Raw genomic sequence first — 21,619 nt, forward strand, 5'->3', positions numbered from 1 at the left:
CGCCGCATCGTGTGTGTGTGTGTGTGTGTGTGTGTGTGTGTGTGTGTGTGTGTGTGTGTGTGTGTGTGTGTGTGTGTGTGTGTGTGTGTGTGTGTGTGTGTGTGTGTGTGTGTGTGTGTGTGTGTGTGTGTGTGTGTGTGTGTGTGTGTGTGTGTGTGTGTGTGTGTGTGTGTGTGTGTGTGTGTGTGTGTGTGTGTGTGTGTGTGTTTTATCAGGAGTTGCTTGAGGGTACACATACTAGCAATGGCGAAGTGCTGTATAAGACAGGACAAAAAAAGCTAAAAAGAAAAACAGACATGGAGATCATAAAGAACTGGCGCCTCGCGGCTGCAATAAAGGTCGTAACTACTGTTTCCGTGAATGGAAACGTACATACGGCATGAAGGGTCATTAAGAACTGATTCGCCTTGACCAAGCTTGCCGAATTTACGGCCATGAAGGTCCACTGCGCTTCGGCGATAGAGCGTTGCAGTCACGGCTATACTGCGGTCGTTTGCAGTTGAGATTTTCTTTACGCTGTGCAAGTAAATCTAGACGCATTAACCAACCAGTTAGCGCACTGACATGAACTCAAATAACAAAGTTCGGATATCTCTAGATGAAGGAAAACCACATTCACAGTATTTGTTAACGTGGCGTCATTGCCGTCCTCGTTTTTTTTTCATGTTTGTTTGTTTTAGTTTTCTTTTTGTTTGTTTCTACTTAAAAAAGTAGAGGAGGACAGAGTGTATAAAACATGACTGCGCTTTCGGTAGGAGAAAATACCTTATATCGACTAGGTGCCGAACAGATGTCGTCTATGCCGACGGTATTGAGGTGTTCATTATGACAACATCCTAAAATCGCATCACTGAAAAGCGTCTTGTCCCTGTTTAATAACGCAAGTGTAGGAAAATTGCCTGGAATTGACTGTAAACCGAGCACATTTCCAGTAAGGTAAGCTGCATGGTATTCGAAGAACCTACCTCTCCTATAAAAAAAAACAAAAAACCATTGTCCACTGTAGAAAACTAAAAAAATTAGAAGCACGTGAGAGTTTTTTTCTATTCCCAAGGCTGAAAACTCTTCACATACGTAATTAGCTCATAGTTAACACAGCTCAATATCTCTTCTATGTACCTTTTCAAAGATGATGAAACACGTTATTTTTAAACAAGCGTGTTTTTGGAGCAAAATTACGTGACTGATCGGTGACAACACGGTTTCCGCGTATGTCGACGGTTTCCCAACTCCTCGAGAAGATATGTAGTGAAAGGCTCCGGATTAATTTTGACTACATGGGGATATTTAACATACACTTAAGTTTATGTTTTTAACAGCAAAACTGTTAAAGCTGACAGTAAGACGTTCGTTAACAAGAAACCCCTGCTGCGCCGTGCCTGTGCTAAAAATAGCCAAGCCGCCACCGCGCCGAGGAGCAGCCGCCGCCGAGCCGTCGCCATAGCAACCGCCACTGTGTTTATTTAGGAGTATTCACACTAGGGATAAATCCGCGGGGGATACGGGGGGATTGCGGATCACGTGACCGCGACGTCACGGATTAGTGAGTGGGCGCGACTTCCCCGCGCCTCCTCGGAGGAGACGGGGACCTTTTCCCCGACAGGACAAACTATCCCCCGGCGGTGGGGGATATTGGCCGCGAAATCGAGAGGAGTCGAAGCCTGGCGGCTTCTGGCTGAACCGCGCCTAGTGTGGATTGCTCTATGCGTCGTCTGCTAGCCACGTTGTGTTTGCATGTGCGCGTACGTTATCCAGGTCCTCAAAAGGCGGTTTGTTTCGTTGCTTTAGTGCAACTTTATCACACGCATGCCTAACAAGATGTAAAGAAGCATTTGGCCTTGATTGGCTGTATATGTACTGTAATAAGATCAGCGAGTGCACTCGTCGAGAGTGCAGTGTGTGGTCGTCGTACCCTCCGTTCACGAGTCATATCAGTGTAGCTACCGCTCTGTGGTTCAAGCGCATTGCAAAATGCACTTGGCGTTGTCCTAAAGATGAGATATTTTAGATCTCATGTGAATATAGCCTTTTAGCGGCTCGGCGGTAAAAAAAAGGGCTCTCATGTACTTGGGCGTCGTGGTTAGGTGTGTAACTTTGGGACTTTCGTTTATAGGTTACGCGACGAGCTTTAATTGTGTACGGTTCTGGTCCCACTACAGAGAAATATTTCTGTCAAGTCACGTTTGACACTTCGGTAATTAAATTGTCCCTTAAAAAGAACAGAAAATGCAATGACACGAAAATCGCGCAAAACTGAGTTGCCTTGCGCAATTTTAACTTGTGGCCAAATTTATACAAAAACACCTGTGTACTTAGATTAAGATACGCGTTAGAGAGCCCTCATGGTCAAAATTAATCCAAACGGCGTACTTCAGATTCATGTCGTAGTAATTTCACGTGAAGTCGCATTTTTTTTTTCTTTACATTATCTTGAGCGTTTGTGTTGCGTTGTCATAGATTGACGGAAGCCAGCGGACATTATTCGCATGAAAAGCGTACTTTGGTCCCGTGAAATAACCGGGCCTTTGTTCCATTACTGTCGTGCAAGTAATCAATCGAAGAAAGTTCCCTGCTGTACAGTTACCTTTGTGTACTGTTACTGGAATAAAAACAAGCGTGTGCGTGGTAAACGTTTCCGTAGCGCTAAAGCGCTGTCAGCCACGTAGCTTTCCTCAGTAAACCTATCAACTGTCTTACATTTCATGGAGAACTGAATAAGAAATGCGGATGAATATCTGAGCACGCAGTGCACAAAGTGCTATTTGAACTCACCGTGCAGGCATGCGGGCTTTCTTTTTGTTGGGGGTATCCAGATGAACAAGAAGTAAATACTTAATTCAGTCGCGCTACAGAAGTACATAGTACGTGGAACACAAGGTAAACATGTACAAATAAAACAACAAGAAAACGTCATCCATTGCGAAAACTACGACTGTTTTCCAAGGCGGGCAACCCGTTCGTTTGCAGAATGTGCTTCTCTCACTAGTAATAGTAACGTTTGGCGGGCTTCGTTCATTAATTCTGGAATGAAGAGCGCACATATTACCAGAAAGCTGCAGTCAACGCATTTCGTTTGCCGGAAATTGGGTTAAATCGCTCACAACAAAGCGCTGTTGTGTGCGTTTGTATACGCGCCGACAACCGCCCATCCACACTAGCGCGGCGATGGTGCTGCAACCTGTAGCCCGATCTCGCGGCGAATAGCGGAATTTCGGGCTCTTGTTTTGCCACATTGTTGCACTTGCTCCTGCAGAGAGCGGCAGTGGGTGTCCAGTCTGCAGCTCGTCCTCAGTAGCTCGTCAAACGGGTGGTACAAGCCACCAGAGTAGTCTAGTAACACTGGTCTCCCCCTCCGTTCCCCTCGTCCGTGTGAGTGGGGGACATTTGTGGAGACTTTTCCTCGCGAGCTGACGTCACTAAGCTCCACCTTTATCCCATGAGGATTTGTCCCGGTCTGAATACCCCTTTACGCCGTGTATCAGGGACAGCGATTTCAACACATTCATAGTGGCAACCTTCGTGCGTATTCCGGATCCGCCCGTCACCGTCTCTTGGCTGCCGCTTCTTCGGCCAAGCATGCTGGATCCTATCGCCACCGGCGTTGTGATTCCCGTGCTGCAGCACGACAAGATGGTCATTAACCAGTTTCGCTGTGCCCAGCTTTGCGCAACTCAGTGCAATCTTCCCGCATTTATTTAACGTGAAAATTGGTCACGGTTGATTTTGTTTGGTGTTGCTAATGTTTAAGATGTATTGGTGGGCTAGTTGCCGAGTCATGATATATAGCTTGTGGCCACGCTTACGTTTTTAAAGACGATAGTCTTTCTTGGGGAACTTAAACGCAGAAAGTTTGGTCTGTCTGTTTGTCACCCGATTCAGCCACCCGGCCAAAGTTGAACCACTTGCCCAAGGCCCAGCCATCTTGAACTGCTGACTGGGTTCCTACTTGTGTGCATCGTTGATCAAAAAGCAAACATTACGCATATCTGAGGCGCAACATCACTAGGTAAGTATTAGGTGGTGTGTTCCTTTAATAAAGAATGCATAGATACGTAATTCTAAAGAGCCTAGTTTCTTAAGCTGCGCTGAAAATGCGACTGCGCTGAAAATGCCACGCTATGCACGCCGACGAACGCCCTCTGCCACGGAGGAAGGAAACCCTCTGCACAAGCTCATGTTTCCCGACGTATTGCCAGATGGCGTCCATATCTCACGCAGCGCCTCCTCTATCGTCTTTAGACGGCATTTGCAGCGGAGCACGCAGATACGCGGCCAATTTTTGTATATTATTTTCGGTGTCGTCCTTGCGTCTGTCACGCGCAACCATAAGCTATCGTTGCTCACATGTTTTGTTATGTGTATATGTGCAGGACTCATATGCGGTTTGCAGACTCGTTTGTACACTTTATCTTGTTTACAGAACAGCACGAGTCATTTTGGTGGCTTTATTTAGACGTGTGCAAAACTTTGCACATGTTCTGCACTGTCTCCTGTGTTTTTCTATATTTTCGATCTTTTTTTGTGCTATTAGTTATGTATACCGTGGGAAGAGACGTAGCGGACGCCAGTCAAGGCACCATCTTCTATTAGCCATATCGAAGAAAAAAAAATGCAGCTCCACAACTGTGAAACCTGTGGCAGCGCGTAGCACGGTCACTCAGCGATTCCCGTTCGTAGAGTTCCCACTGCTCCGTTTACCAAACCGTCGATGACGCCAACGTTTTGAGGTAAGCATGTAGGGTTTCCCCGGCACGAGTGGAATCTTGCAAGGGAGATTCGCAAACTCGGTGTGCGACATGCGCGCTACCTTTTGCTGCGCTTTATCGACTTCCTGCTTGTTACGGCAGTTGAGATACGCGTCGTCTGCAGCGATTTCCGTCAGGTTGTTTCCCTCTTCAGATGTAGCGCCGAGAGAGCCGGTGAAATCGTGCGCTCTGCAAGGCGGTGGCGCCCTCTCTTGCACGGCGCCGGAGTCAGCTGCATGTTTCAGAAACGTTTTAGCGTTTTTAAGTTATTTATTGCGATTACTTCTTGGTTATTTCCATCACTTACATTATTTTAGACCTTGTTCATTCATTTTAACCCAGTTTTGAGCATTGCTAGCCTTGTTGCGGCATGTATTTAGCGCTTTACTCTGAGTGTGACCATTGCCACATGAGATCCATGGATGGACGACAGGCCGGGCCCTTAAAGTGCTCCGCAGTTAAAAGCTAAATCCAAGTTCGCGAGCGTTTCTTCGCATTTCATACCTCCAGAAATGCGACCGCTGTGGCCAGAAATTGAAGCCGCTATTTCATTCATCCTTTGCAGAGCAAGGTCTTAGCCTTACGCAACCAAGGACTCTGGCTCTACACACGCAGCGTCACCTTCGACTGCTACTGCGTTGTCCGCTGCCTCCGACAGACGTCACCACTCTCAGGATGTGCGTAGTCTAGATGTGCATGACGCGAAAAACGCGAGTGCCCAGCGAGCGACCAAAGTTTCACTCTGGCTCGCGGTAAACCGCGAGTAAGTAAATCATTGTAACCTGCCAATAAAAATGCAGAAAGAGTTCTCCTCCACACTTACGGAGACGAAATGGGGGCGCGGTTCGTTGACGCCGCTGAATACGCAGAACGCTCACGATTCGCGGTCGCGGTCGTCGATTGGAAAGGCCAAACGAGAATATCGGCAAGTATACCGTGCGAGCACGCACAAGAAGCGGAGGAAGTGGCGGTGGCGCTCGCACTCACGGATACGACGTGCACGACGGTCATCTGCGACTCGAGACAAGCAATCAGAAACTTCGCCAAAGGATGGATCTCGCGACGAGCGGCCCGAATCCTACGCAATAGCCAACTCCATCGAGTGGTAGATTGTCAAACCAGGCTCATCTGGTTTCCGGCTCACATGGGAGAGGTATCAGAGACTCAACGCAACCTAAACGAGACGGCACACGCCAAGGCGCGCGAGCTCACAAACCGCACCGGCGACCGTCGTCTATGGGGCAACACCAAAGACCGCTTGACCAGCTATAATGAAATTACCAAGGCCTTCTGCCTGGCCCGCCGAACCTTTCCTCAGCCCAGCGACAAGCTGAACAGGACGCAGGCGGCGGCCCTCAGACAACTGCAGACGCACACGTACCCCAACCCCGCACAGTGTAACAGGCTCTACCCGAGTACATACCCGACAAATATATGCAAGATCTGCCACACTGAGGTCGCCACATTAAATCACATACTCTGGGACTGTGACAAAAATCCGGAAGGTGCTAACTCCGGAACCCTTCCGCCGCGGTGGGCCGCTGCCTTGCGCAGCCCCAGCCTCGGCGACCAACTTTGGGCTGTCCAGCAGGCCCGCGAGGCGGCGGTGAGGCAAGGCCTCGACGTCCCCACGTGGGAGACCTAAAGCCCAGTCGGCGAAAGCTCTGCCGGACCATCAATAAAGTTGTTACCAACCAAGCGGCATTTGCGCGTGCTTCAGAGTGCATTCTCGTTCACCATACTGTCTAATCTCTTACGTAACTATAACGGCAGCGAAACCATAGGCGTGCGCAGGGTTCCCCATCAGGGGGGGGGGGGAGGTTCATCGCAGCGCCCCCCCCCCTTCTAAGTCAATGTACGAGGCAGATTTTGCGCCCCCCCTCCTCTTAGGTGACTAGGGGAGTCAATGTATGGATCAGATTTTGCGCCCCCCCCCTTCGGTGATTAGGGGGGGCGGCCGCTCGGCGAAACCTGTGAAGTCTGCGTTTAGGCGAACAGACGCCTTGACAGAAGACAACACTTCGACGCATTCGATACTGCTGGCATACGTAGGTAGCTGGCATTGTTATAGCACAATCGATTAATCTAGACACTCATAATGCAGCCAGAAGCAATGGGAGATACGTGCATGTTATTTTTTAATTGCTTCCACTTTTTTCGAAACGCTTGTCGCCCAACTGCAGCATTTCTGGTTTCTCAACGACGTTAATATCTCCTACCATATCCCCACTTTTCAGAGTACTGCGTATTGGTCTTTTGCTGAAAAATGAAAAAAATTACCATTTAAAACGGGGGAAAAAACAACGAAACCGGTTTGTGTGTGCCTTCTTTTCTGTCCTGTGTCTTGATTTTCGCTGGTTTTCTTGGCTTCAAACATGAACCGACTGGGCCCAGCAGTTCACGCTTAAAAGACCCGTTAAAGCGGGCTTCTCCGCAATAAGTACCTTACTGTGGAGAAGCCAGCCTTGAAGTCTAGTTCGCACTACGCTCTAATACCGACTCCTTAAATGGGTACACTCTAAGAAAAAGGCCGTATTTGAGGCTTTTTTCTTCCACACAACAATAATCATCATCTGGCTTGCTTGCGCTTCCCTCCTCGAAAACATTCCGCTCGCTATTTTTTTAACAGTGCTGTGTCACGCTGATATCACGCACGCCGCTCGTGACCGGAAAGTAGCGGCGCGTGGCGATAACACAAAGGAAGCACGTGAGATAGACGACAGCGATTACCGTTTTGTGGCAGACAAACATGCCAAAATACACCTTTTTTTTGCAAACGATAAAAGGTGTGTCTCGCCGTCGATATACAACACGAACATCATTTTTTTTTGTTCATGAACTGCTCAAGAGCACGTGCATGTGTATGGTCCACACACACGCCGCGAATTCTCGTTGCGGCTTGTGCAGGAATTCGAAGCAATCCAATAAAAAAATCACACCATCTCCCGCTAAAGGGGACCTGAGGCGATGCGAAGCAGCGTTTCGGCATGTAGAGCCCGCGTTTCAGAGGGGGAGTGGACAGGGGAGGAGAGAGAGGTAAAGGGGAGAGGGGAAGTGGAGAGGAGAGGAGATGGGAGAGGAGAGAGGGAGGAGAGGGAAAGGAAAGAGGGGAGTGGAGAGAGTGAAAGGGGAGAGGGGAAGCGGAAAAGGTGAGGGGAAAGGGGAACGGGGAGGGGAAATTGGAAGTGGAGAGAGGGAGAGGAGAGGAGGTGTGTGGAGTGGGCTTGCGCATGCGCAGTAAGGGTGGTCACGCCGCACACCACCACCACTACCACCACCACCGGATTGAACTCCGCTATAAGATGCTTCACATCTAAAATGTAGAGCTTACATTGTTTCACAAAATCCGTGTCGCCAGACTATAGAGACAGCACCTACACAAGGGGAGGCATAAGAAAAAGTAAGAGAAAAAAAATCAAGCGAAACTTGCACTAAAGAGCGCGAGGCTTGAAACGGCAAAACTGGACAATTCTGAAGACTAATCTGGTTGCTTGAGGTTGTTTCTAGACCTTAGCTAGGTGATGCAGGTTGTTTCTGGGATGTTTCAAGGTCGTTTCTAGGCTTTAGTTAGGTGATGCTAGGTTATTTCTACGTTGATTCTCAGCGCAGAGAGGTTCGAGTTAAACCACAGACAATGACAGACACGACACGGATGTCCCTACTCCATAGACAGAACGTCGCGCTAAAACCGAGCGTTCGCACCTCTCATAGATCGACGGGCACGTCGACACTGGCGTAGGGCTTCCATCGCTTCGGGGTCTTCTCGCAGCCGCCGCTGCCTTTCCCGTTCCCTAGTATTCTATCGTTGTACGTGCTCGGGGTCTTCGGCTCGCCGCCGTCGCTTCACAGCCATTTCTTGGGCTAACTGTTGCCTTCTTCATTTTTAGTGCAAGTTGTGTGTAGCGGGATTTTCCCAATTTCTGTGGCACATACTCGTTTGACGACGATGATGATGATGAAAACATTCCTTTATTAAAATTTAAAGAAAACGGGGAGGGTTTCTATTCCGGGACTCCTATGGCAACCTCTGCGATAGCCCGGGCCCGCTGGACGAGCGCCCGACAGACCTCGGGGGCGCCTTCGCGAAGGATGCCTTCCCACTGCTCTGGGGTACGGGTGGACCGAAGGATTGGTGGGAGGGGAGGGAAGTAGGCAGCGGTGCACTCTACGGTGACGTGAAATGTTGTGGGGATGGCGCCACATCCTGGACAGGCGTTGGTATAGCGAGTCGGATATAATTTGTGCAGGAAGTGCAGATTTGGAAATGTTCGGGTCTGCAGTCGGCGAAGTGCGACAGCCTCCTCTCGCGTGAAGGGCGCTGGTGATTGTTGGTATCGCTGTCGTTGGCGTATGTAATGCTGTGTGACCTCGTGATAAGTGATAAGTGTGGAACCTAGCTCTGTGTTGGCCGCCTCACTGCGCGGGGCTGCTCGGAGGGTGAGTTCTCGAGCGGCCGCATGAGCGCGTTCATTACCCGACAGTGAGGCATGACCAGGAGTCCAGAGCAGGTGTATTGTGTGGCTGATGTCTGATGCAACTTTGGATGTACGTAAAAGAATAGAATATGAGGTTTCGGGAATGCCGCGACCTGTTAGGAAAGCCCGACATGCCGCTTGCGAATCGGTGATTATGTAGTACGTTTCCGCGGGGAGGCTCAAGGTGCGTTGGATGGCCAGGGTAACCGCCAGAATCTCACCCGAGTCGGTGGCTGAACATGGTGAGGAGATCGAGGCAGCACTTACAATCTCATGAGTGCCGCTAACCACCACTGCCGTGTGTACGTTTGCCATGCAAGCCGCATCCGTGTAATAGACCCTATCCTCCTCAACCTCGCTGAGAGTGCGGTTTAGGTATCTCACTCGTGCCCGCCGACGACCGGTGTTGCGATCAGGGTGCATGTTGCGTGGTAGGGGATGCACGCGAAGTACTCGAGCTATTTGGAGCGGCAAGGAAGTCCCCTGTGTTTCCGGAGGTGCAGGGGGCACTGGGTGACCCAGGCGGATTAGTAGCTGTCTACCCGTTGGAGTGAGAAGGAGGCGTTGGCGCTGACTAATCCACTGGGCCTCGAGCACTTCATCGAGGGTATTGTGCACTCCTAGCGACAAAAGGCGCTGCGTAGAAGTATAGTGCGGAACCCCCAACGCGACCTTGATGGCCTTACGGATGAGCGTGTCTACTCGTTCACGTTGTCCTTGCGTTAACCGGTGAAAGGGAAGGTGGTAACTAAAGCGGCTTAGAATGCACGCGTCTACTAGTCGAAGCATGTCCCGCTCCCCAAGGCCCGAGCGTCGATTGCTTACGCGTCGGAGCATGGCGATGATCTGTTCCGTCTGGCGTGAGAGTAGAGAGATGGTGTGTCTAGCCCTGCCATCTGCTTGAACGTGAAGTCCGAGGATGCGTGCTCGCTCTACCTGAGGGATGAGTGTCCCTTCGACGAGTACATTGATGTGGGGTGGGGGATCCTTACTGCGGCCACGGAAGACAAGGAGCTCAGACTTGTTCGGGGCACAAGTGAGGCCGCCCTGTCGAGCATAGTCTGATACGACCTCGACTGCTTGTTGAAGCCGGTCTTGAATGGCACCGTCAGAACCCCGAAACGTCCACAATGTGATATCGTCGGCATAGATGGCATAGTGCAGATCCTCAACTTGCTGAAGTTGTTTGGGAAGACCTGACATAGCAATGTTAAAGAGTGCTGGCGAGATCACAGCCCCTTGAGGCGTGCCTCTGCCCGGCAGGTGTATGATACTGGAGCGATGAGGGCCTATACCAATGTTGCGGTACGGTCGCGAAGGAAGGCTCGGACGTAGTTATAAACTCGAACTCCGCAGCGTGATTCGGCGAGGTTGCTGAGAATGAGGTCGTGCTCCACATTGTCGAAGGCCGACTTAAGGTCCAGCGCAAGCAAAGCGCGGGTTTGAGCCCCCCGCGATGGACCCAAGACCTGCTCTTTCAACTGGAGTAACACGTCCTGCGTTGACAAGTGAGGGCGAAAGCCAAACTGCGTATCCGAGAAAAAAAGTCACAGTTTCGCCGCAAGGGCGAAGCAATGAACGCGATAGCAAGGAACTAATGCTATACGAAGTGAGGCTCGCCAATGGATACTCTCAGTTTGAACAGCGCTTCTGTTGCAAAGGCGGCCGAAGCAGCGAAGGAAACTAGCGTGCTTCAAGTGTCGAGCTGTGACACTTGATAGTTCGCGCTCATCTTCTGTTTGTTCGTTTGGCGGCGTCCCTGAGCTCGAGTGACATTCGTACGCGCCGTAACATGAGCGCGGACATCACGGTGAAAGCGTGAAACATTCCTCTACCCCTCTCCACGAGAAAACCGCGCGAGCAGACAGCGGAAGGGCAAGCTTCTCCCATGCGCAAATATAAGCAGAAGCGAGCGAGCTCGCCGACGACTTTTAAATGAGCCCGTCGGGCTCCTAGCGCCACCTCGCTGGTAATGAAGAAACGCTTATTATCGCCTGCTGTCTCTGAGTCCGTCCAGCGCTAAATGGTGTGTATATAACGCTCGCCGTTAGCTACGTGGAGGATCTGCGTTTCGTGGCGTAGTGGATAGCGCCGCTCGCTGCGGATCAAGAGGTCCCTGGTTCGATTCCGCGCTTCGGAAGCATTTTTCTGAGTTATTTTTCTTTGGGGCCTTTATATATATATACATACTTATACATATACGGTGCATGACGGCGGCGACGGCGACGGCGACGGCAAAATCCAGCCGAGACTGTCCATATAATTGCTATCGCAATAAAAGACTTGCCTTCCAGAAACGGCTGCAGGCGTCGCAGGACAACGTGCTCCATGAGCTTTCCTATACATGATGTAAGTGAGACCGGTCTGAGATTTGCGATGGAGATGGGCTTCCCCGGTTTTGGGATGAGGGAAATATCCGCATGTCGCCATGACTGGGGTAGCGTGCCGTTTCGCCAATGCTCGTTAAACGTGTTCACCAGGTGCGTAAGATCTGCGTCGTTCAGGTTTCGAAGCGTCGTGTATCGGATGTGGTCCATACCCGGCGCTGAATTCTTGCGGATGTCCTCTAACACGGAGCGGACCTCTTGAATCGTGATTTCGGCATCCAGAGCGTTGGGCATATCTGTGACGTACGGGTACGGGTTGTACTGGGGACTCGCTCCAGAAGGAATATAGCGCGCCTGCAGTTCCTGCAGAAGGCGGTCGGGAGAGTCTCGAAAACGAGTGGGTAAGGACGTGCAACCGCTTTTGTGTCTGCGTCTTGGTGCCCGAGGGGTCTATAAGTGCTCGGAGAATGCTCCATGTCTTAGCAGTACTCAGGGTGCCGGACAGCCTGTTGCAAAATCCCCTCCAGTTGTTACTCGTGAGAGTCTGGGCGTATTCCTGCGCTTCTCGCGTGATACGCGCAATCCGAAGTTTCAGTCTACGATTCAGGCGCTGCCGCTTCCAACGCTTCGTCAATCCCCTTCTAGCGTCCCACAAGTGGAGCAGGTGCGGGTCGACGTCGGGATTGATAGGCGTAGTGGTGATCGACCGCGTGGTGGCTTCGAGGTCAGCCGTAAGGGCCGCGAGCCAGTCGTCGTAGCCATCCACTTCTGGACTGGACTAGTTCTGGACGATGGTTTCTTCATTTTTTAGTGGACCAGTGGTAAGTAGTGGGATTTACTAGGGGTGTGCGAATATTCGAAAGTTTCGAATATTCGTCGAATATTACATTCGAAATATTCGTATTCGATTCGAAAATCGTGTATTCGAAAAGTTTCGAATATTGATAACTTCGAATATTCGAAAAATTCGAATATGCGATAACTCGTCTTCCACATTTCTGCTGCGTTCGTATCGCTAAAAACGTTGCCGAGAGGAGCGATACACATCGTAAGTACACGGAGGCACGATATCTGCCTGCGACGAGCGCCCCAATACGTATGATTTATTGCTGGTGCATCTCCGACGTGCAGCGCTGTTGGCGATCATGTAACCGTACATTTTCAATATTATGCGGCCGTAACGTGCCGCACTACCACTCGTTCACTATGCAGGACCACTTCTGAAGAAAGACAGTGACCCACGTGACTGGTGGCGGACTGTAGGCACCTTCAGATACCCCAGTCTGGCAAAGCTTTGCCCCATGTACCTCCCTATATCAGCCACTTCTGTTCCAAGCAAGCGTGCCTTTTCAGTGGCAGGGGGGGGGGGCTGTCTCTGTTAGAAGGGAGCGCCTGCTGCCTGATCATGTGGAGCAACTCATATTTCTTCATGATAACATGTAGTCATTACTTTCATTGTGCCGTGATATTTGCTTGTGTTGTGATGTGCATTGTGCTAGCCTGGACATTCTGTTCTGGAGATAGCAGTGTATGTTGTGTTCCCAGTCAGGCTGTTAATGTTTTTTTTCTTCAAATAGCTACATGTTAAATAAAACATTGTTACTGTGGAGGCATTTTTCCTTTGATATTCGATATTCGATTCGATATTCGAAGGTGGATATTCGTATTCGATTCGTATTCGAAAAATTTGATATTCGCACACCCCTAGGATTTACCCAATTTCTTGGCGCATACCCGTTTATGATTATGATAGTTTTTTGGTACGGGGTGATCAGAAAACAACTCAAGTGCTGAACGGCTTCGCTGTTAAAAAATAGAACTTTTCTGTTGTTGCTGCATCACATATATAGTTGTTTCTGCAGGACAGCGCACGCGCGTTTTTTGTTTGTTTGTTTTTCTTTCTCTTTTGATTATGAAAAAAAAAATAGATTGCGTCGGAGCCTACACCTAACCGATCAAGGAGTCTTATCAGGCTGCGTTCAACTTTTACCCATGCAGTTGAGGCAGCTGCTTTGTAGATGAGCGAAGACAATGCGGCAAAATTTATAGAAAAAAAAAGGGGGGGGGGGGCAGGCAGCATCACCCCGTGATACAGAGCGCCGTGCCCCGATCATAAATGTTTTCTCGACAGACCAGTTCGTCTCTTGCGTGTCTCACCTCAGTCTTGCCTGAATTAATATTAAGCTAATACGCCACGCTCATACGCATTTCTTAGCAATCAGCTGAATCAAGTGAAAACCGTTACCAACGGCTTCGGCGCCGCGATTGTTCTGTTAAGGCGCATTCACACTTGAGAAGCGAAGAGAAAGCGAAAGCGCCAGAGCGGCCGGAAACCCGTTTTCGCGCGCGTCGGAAATGTTCACATTTGTTCTGCCTCTCCAGCATGCTGTCGCCGCCGCCGCCTTCGCCACTTCGAGAATTCATTCTCTTTTCCCCGTTTCCTGAGCATTTAATTTCGTACCGAATTCAAATTGAGCATGCAAAACACGGAAAATAAATAGCTTTCACCTTTTCAAACCGCCGTTTCGGGAGATACACCAGCAGAAACTACATAAGCGGACACGGCAGCAGTGGCTGCGGCGGCGGATTCACCCGGCTTTGCAAGAAGCGAGACACGTTGGGGCACGCCGACTCGCTACTGCTACACCTTTTTCTACTTCCAGTGTTCTTGTCAATCGTAATCCAAACCAGGTTCTCGAGGAACGCGTCCTTGTCGAGGCTGTGAGTCTTGTCGTGCTGGACGGGTATGAAGCGGAAAGGCGATCCGCTTTCGCGTGGCGGAAAAATCGGTCTCGGACCGATTTTTTCGCGTCCGCCTCGCGGCGTGGTTTTCCGGCCGCTTAGGCGGCGAAGCGAGTGAATTTCCGGTGAGTTTTGCCGCTTTCGCCCCCATCGAGGCCAAGTGTGAACGCGCCATTAGAGCGGAACAGAAAGTACTGCGGAAAGGCATAAAGCATGCAAAAGTTCCGGAACACAATGTTCGGCGTAAAGAGAGGGCATAAAATCTTGGCGACTGTTTAAAACTTCCAAGGTCACTCCCCTTCTGCACCGGCCATTCTTGCGGATGGAAACGCCGGTTTTTCGCACCCGACTAGAAACACTGCAGCTCCGTCTTCAGACCACGCAGCGATAAGTCAGGCGTGAATCGAAACAATGCAAAAGCCAGTTTCGCACGACAGGCAGCACTGATATATTGATAGCCATACATCTAACAGCTTTTAACTGCCCCCATAGACCCGCCATGGTGGTTTAGTCGTTATGGTACTTGACTACTGGGCTGAAGGTCGCGGGATCGAATCCCGGCCGCGGCGGCTCCGTTTCGAAAGAGGCCTATGTGGAGGCTAAATGCGAGAGGTCCGCCTCCTTAGATTTAGGAGCCCGTGATCTTGGGACGCGAAACACCAACAATTATTATCTGCCACGAGTGCCTATTTATATCTTATGCGACCGGGCTTTACCCTCGAAAAGCTGTTGAAACTCCTCGAAATTATTACATTTTGTAGTGATGCATATACTCAACACATACAAACACACGCATGAACTGCGTGCAATAATAATTGTTGGTGTTCAACGTCCCGAAACCACGATATTATTATGAGAGACGCCGTAGTTGAGAGCTCCGGTAGTTTCGACCACCTGGCGTTCTTTAACGTGCATTTAATCTAAGCACACAGACTTCCAGCATTTTCTCCATAGAAATGCGTTCATGCGTGGCCCGCGGCGGCCCACGCATCAACTGCGTGAACCGTGGTGTTGTCCAATCATAAGAAAGAAGGTACATAAGGAGCCGTGCAACACTTTTATTGCGATAGCAATTATATGGACAGTCTCGGCTGGATTTTGCCGTCGCCGTCGCCGTCGCCGCCGTCATGCACCGTATATGTATAAGTATGTATATATATATAAAGGCCCCAAAGAAAAATAACTCAGAAAAATGCTTCCGAAGCGCGGAATCGAACCAGGGACCTCTTGATCCGCAGCGAGCGGCGCTATCCACTACGCCACGAAACGCAGATCCTCCACGTAGCTAACGGCGAGCCTTATATACACACCATTTAGCGCTGGACGGACTCGGAGACAGCAGGCGATAATAAGCGTTTCTTCATTACCAGCGAGGTGGCGCTAGGATCCCGACGGGCGCATTTAAAAGTCGTCGGCGAGCTCGCTCGCTTCTTCTTATATTTGCGCATGGGAGAAGCTTGCTCTTCCGCTGTCTGCTCGCGCGGTTTTCTCGTGGCGAGGGGTAGAGGAATGTTTCACGCTTTCACCGTGATGTCCGCGCTCATGTTACGGCGCGTACGAATGTCATTCGAGCTCAGGGACGCCGCCAAACGAACAAACAGAAGATGAGCGCGAACTATCAGGTGTCACAGCTCGACACTTGAAGCACGCTAGTTTCCTTCGCTGCTTCGGCCGCCTTTGCAACAGAAGCGCTGTTCCAACTGAGACTATTAGTTCCTTGCTATCGCATTCATTGCTTCGCCCTTGCGGCGAAACTGTGACTTTTTTGAACACGGTCAGGAAATGCTGCCGATCCGAACTCGAGGCTCCTGCGAGCGTGCGAACGAAACATTATTGGCCGCGAGATCGAGCAGAGTCGGCACCTAGCGGCGAGCGGACGAAACCCCGTGGTGTGGATGGCTCCTTGCGTCGTCTGCTAGCCACGCCGTGTTCGCATGTTTGCGTACGTCATGCACGTCCTCAGATTACAGCTTATTCCGTTGTGCTAGGGCAGTATCAAATGCTTGTACGTATGCCTACACGATATACATAAGCATTTGGCCTTACGAGACTTGTATGCACTCTAATAAGTAAATGCATGCACGTGACGGTATGGCGTTAGGTCTAACCATCGTACCGTCCAATCGCCCAAAATCATTTCAATATGGGTACCTTTCACGTTCAAGCGCATCACATAGTGCATTTGGCGTCGTCCTAAACGAAAAAAAGAAGTACTAAATGTCGAGGTGTGAACGCAGAACTTTAGCGACACCATCTCGTGATGTGTTGGCGATTTGGAAATCCTTGTGATACCGCAAAGCATGAACTAGCGTCTGCAGAGGATGGTTAGCGGCAAAAAAGTCCTGAAGCCACGCATTTCTACAGCAGTACGCGTATTCACGCAAACAGAAAAGCAGAGTGCACAAAGTTCTACTTCATCTAATTACGCAGAAATACAGGCTCTCTTTCTTTATAGTCGCTAGAGCAATAAGTAAATACTTCATTGGCTCAGTCGCGCAACTGTTTATATTGTTGTATATGCAAAACACAAATTAAACACGTGCAAATAAACCAAGAAAAAACATCGAGCACAGTGCCCCATTGATTGGCAGATTGCACTTCTCTCACACGTAATAGGTGCGTTAGGCCGGTTTCATGCATTCATGTGGCAATGGAGGGCGTATACATCACTATTAGGCTGCATTCAACGCGCTTTATTCGCCGACGATCGACTCAAACCGCCTACGGCGAAGCGCCGCTGCGTACATTTGTATACTCGCCGCCGACCGCCTATCCACACAAACGCGGCGACGGTGCTGCCACCTATAGCCCGATCTCGCGGCGAATAGCGCAGCACGCAGCCTGGAATTTACAATTAATTCTCACGGTCAGTTAGAAATCGCTCACTCTTCTCTCGACAAATGATGCCATAAGCCTAAACTACCGCGCCATAAGCACCAAGTCCACGGTCATTGGCTGATTTGAGCATCGTGGGCTGCATACTTGGCGCGGCCGCCGCAGGATACCGCCACGTGTCCACGATCACACTGAAAGTAAGCCGCGCGTTCGACCGGGGGGGAGGGGGTTAAAGGGACCGACAACTGCCCAGAATAAGAAACGAGTTGACTCCACTGATGTAAAGATTGTCCGTCACACTGATTCAAACCAACCCTGTTTTTTTCGTGAGATTGATTGATATTTTTATTTCTTAAATGAAAGTCGCGAAAAATTACCTGTGACGCCTCTGGCGGCAAAAACATGAACGATCCGACGAAGACGGCCACGTGACCGTTGATTACTGTACGCGGTCGACGATTTTTTTGTTAGTACTGAAATATTGTTCGTTTCTTTCTATTAAAAGGTACTACTCCATAAAAATGTACACATATGCCTGCGTCAGTAGTATGCATTAAAGTGGCGCTGCCTTCGCGTGACGTAATGATCCCATGCTCGTCAGCGCGTCTTGAGCAACTTTTCAGCGTGCTCATGCAACCGTGCGCGCAGTTTCCAGTTCGCTAAGATTTTGGAGCGACATAGTTTTGCTACCTATACTTTCTCTCAGAAATGACGCGCGCTGCTACTCGGTGCGGCCGTGCATATGCACAGCTACGTTTTCGATTACTTGGCTTCGCTCCGCCGGGACAAGCCATCCATGACACGGGCGCAGGCGCACAGAACGCTGTACAAATACCGGGAAGGTGTATAAAGCCACACATCTCATTGTAACAGCTTTCTATTTTCAAAAATGGTTGGAAAGCTCAAAATAAAGGTGGTTAAGCATAGTTACAGCAACTCCTGCGAAAGCAGAACGACGACAGCGTTCACAAGGGCTAGCGGCATCGCTATCAATTGTCAGCGTTGCTGGAGCAAGCCTCCATGCGTGTTTGGAGCCTTTCAGATCGAAAAATACTGGTTATAAAATAACTACGTGCTTTTCGGATAAACCATTGCAGCTACAAACGCTACGAAGGGTGAGCTTCCTGTCGCGCCGTAAACAACTGGGTCGAGAAAAATAAGTTGTCGGTCCCTTTAAAAAGGGAAAGTGCTCAAAGTCACGACTCGCGCTGACAAAGGATGTTACGTAGCTTCTTGCCCCCTTTTCACGACCCCACTGCGTAGCTTTCACCGCGCTCGCTGGTACGAAAGGGGAGTGAAAGCGCATAGAGTGCAACAAATTTCTCTTAACTCCACTCGTGCTTGGCGGATTCTAAAAATTTTTCCGGCAGTCGATTCGCGAGGCGATTAACTCCTTTAACGAAGCGATTCGATGATTACTTGGAAAGGTTTGCAGGGCCCCCTTAAAGGTTAGGTTATTATTCATTTACTCCGTTATAGCCAATAGTTAATCTGCTTTCGTAATATCGAGGTTTAGCTGTACGCTATTCTTACGATGTGCTTCCCACCCTGGTGTTTGTCTGGGTCTCTAAAAATTCAAAAGGGAAAGACGCACATGTTTAGGGACGTTACTATGTGACTGTACACAATGCGGCCCCGCAGAGAACACTCTTTACCACCAAAACTGCAGGACTGTTTTCTTCTCATTGACACAGCATTGCAGAAGACTCTTGAACTGGAGTTTGCTCTGCGTGCATATTACTGCCGGTCTTTAGGATTATCGCCGGCTCGGCTGTCCCCGAGCCACGGTGTAAGAAACTGTGGCGGTTACTATGGCAGCGACTGCTCCTCGGCGCGGGTTGGCTATTTTTAGCACAGGACGGCAGAGTGGGTTTCTTGTTAACGGACGTCTTACTGCCGGCTCTAACAACTTCGCTGTTTGTAAAAGCGCGAGCGCTTTTTATAAAAAGTTTACGACGTCGCTTAAAGAAAATCGAATTCCGGTATGCATGTGGCTTCACGGCAGTGCTTCAAAGCTCTGCAGGAAAGCTAGCTTCGCGGCAGTACGCGTGGATCATTTTTAGAATTTCCGGAAATCGTAGCAGAGGTTCGGGCTAATACAAGAGAAAATACGGCACATCATATGTTAAAGGTTGAGCCGGAATGTAAACAATGTCGTAGCCAAGCCACAGCGGCTCGATTTCTCGTCCGTTTCGGTTGTAAGTCGACCTTACAACAGAATCTAGTTTCGGTTTTGATTGGAAATCGACTCCCCAACTTCGGATGCCAAATTTATATAAAATGGGTCGACCGACAATTGTGCAAATACGGTATATACGCATGTGTCTAGCTTTCAAATAAAGCCGCAGCTGAAGATATGCCTAAGTGTTGTGCATTTTTCAAGTATTTTCAAGCACTTTAAGCTCATTACAATGCCGTACTAGCTACTATACCAAAAATAAGCATCAACTCTAATGAAGTTGGGCTGTGTGTTTTTAACTAAACATGGTCCAAACATCAATCAAATACTAACATAAATGCTACCACGGCAAAAGAAGTTCACAAACGTCTGGTTACAAAGTGTATTTATTCGGCTTAAAATGCAGTTGGATATACAGAACCAATAAATAAATACTTTTAGAACAATGGGTCGGGTTGGAATGAAAATGACCCACATGTAAGGGAATCGCAAGTATTTTGCAAACCCATTCCATTTTACAATGTTTCATTTACACGTCAAATCGATAATGTATTTTTGTTTTTAATGAATATACCACATTGCCCTTCGCAAACTGAAGATAAAAATTACCCATACAATGCAACCTGCCAAAAATAAACTAGGACAGTCGTCAAAAAAGAAAAAGAAAAGAAAAGCTGTGGTGGACGTGATTATGAGTTTTACAATTAAACACAAATGGTCGTGGCAACACCGACTTGGACAGCCAATGTCGAGCACCACGGCCAATTTACGATGCCGATGCTTCGAGCTCAGTAGCAGGAGTCTCCTGCTCTTCATCGTTGTAGATGTTCTCGGCCTTGAAAAAGAAGAAGTGATCACAAACTTTGCATTAAGAAACACAACTGATTTGTTGCATGACTAAAGCAGCTATGTACTACGACTTTATACAAGAAAATCCATGTCCCAGGTATTATCGGCATTAACCCTTTCATATGTTACCTATGTCTGTAAATGCGTCATATTTACACAACATTTCAAGGCACTCAATATTCTACTGCAACAAAATTAGTGTCATAATATGTCGATTTATGTGTTGTACAGTAATCTTAATTAAATTGCAATGAAATATCTATTTACGCTAAAGCGATTCATGATCTGTTTTCGCACAAATGGAATCAGATCTCGGGCTAGCAATATCGTGAAATTTTTTTTTCCCGGTTAAGTTTAATTTAAACAAGGAAAAAGGATACTTTTGACATGGTATGCCCAAAACAACACGTCGAACATGGCAGTGCCTTCAGCAAAGTGATCATATGCAAAGTAGACTGCAAAATGAGGTTAAATGAAGACACATGGCTGCCAAGTCACTTCGAAGTCTCATTTTGGTGCCCTCGGCAATCAGCCTCTTTGAAAAACACTAGCCTATGCATTAAAACCTGCGGATCGCGCGTCAAATATACTGGTGAACTGACAAGCGCTGCATAACGAACTAGAGCAACGCAATTTCGTCACCTGCGCGCGACGAGGGACTGGAACTTATAAGAATGCGGCCGAAAAATGATCAATATTTGTTAGGAAAAATGCACTTCCTGGGCTTCGGCGCGGAGCAGCGTTCGATCTAGCGGATGTTTCGCTGTGCGGGAGTTCGATATACGTGCACACCAGCCCCATACTTTTGCATGGGAAATTCAAGGGGATTTCTCAACTGTTCGATATAGCCAATAATTCGATATATCCGAGTTCGATATATCAGGGATCGACCGTATTCAAGACTCCAGCGACTTACGTTATAAGTAGAGCTGTGCGAAAAGCAAAATTTTGGGTGCAATGCGAATTCGAATAATAAAGTTTGAGTGCAAATCGAATCGAATAATTTTCTATTTTTCGAATACTTCGAAGCATAGACATGTGCACGAAGGGGGCAGGGGGGAACACCCCCCCCCCCGCCATTCACCTAGGAGGGGGGCGCAAAGCTTACCCCAAACGTTTCTGCGTGAAAAGCCTGCATCTATGGCGATGCAGGCTTTTGACGATAATGGGAGCCAAAGGCACCCGATGTTGGATTCCAAAAACTGTTTCCTTCCAATCCTTAATTCGGAAAAGCCAGGGACCAAAGGCAGGCCATTGCGAGAAGCAAATCATCACTTCATTTTCATTTTTTTCATTATGAAGCATGTTGTCCGTTGGACCCAACAAAGGGGGGGCGGCTGCGATAGTGCTACATTGTCCCCATGCCCTCCTAATGGGGAACCCTGCACATGCCTGTGCAAGCCTATTCTGAATTACATTCTAAAAACATTATAGCTCTGCAATGGCGCAATTGACCTAATCTAGTAA

The 21,619-nt window shown here is 48.9% G+C and overlaps 1 protein-coding gene across 5 annotated transcripts in view; it reads right to left on the reverse strand.

Annotated features, from left to right (window-relative positions):
* The window catches only part of LOC119396121 (chromatin assembly factor 1 p55 subunit), a 63,751-nt gene that overhangs the window by 23,023 nt on the left and 19,109 nt on the right, over window positions 1-21,619 (reverse strand). The window contains exon 13 of one of the 5 annotated variants that reach the window (XM_037663213.2): window positions 19,847-20,138. The exons of the other annotated variants lie outside the window; for them this stretch is intronic. Coding sequence (XP_037519141.1) covers window positions 20,070-20,138 — 69 coding nt within the window. The 3' untranslated portion in view covers window positions 19,847-20,069. Of the gene's footprint in view, window positions 1-19,846; window positions 20,139-21,619 lie in introns of those variants that run through there. 5 annotated transcript variants of the gene reach the window in all.

Source organism: Rhipicephalus sanguineus, chromosome 6 (genome assembly GCF_013339695.2).
Source record: "Rhipicephalus sanguineus isolate Rsan-2018 chromosome 6, BIME_Rsan_1.4, whole genome shotgun sequence".
In the NCBI taxonomy this organism is placed as follows: domain Eukaryota; kingdom Metazoa; phylum Arthropoda; class Arachnida; order Ixodida; family Ixodidae; genus Rhipicephalus; species Rhipicephalus sanguineus.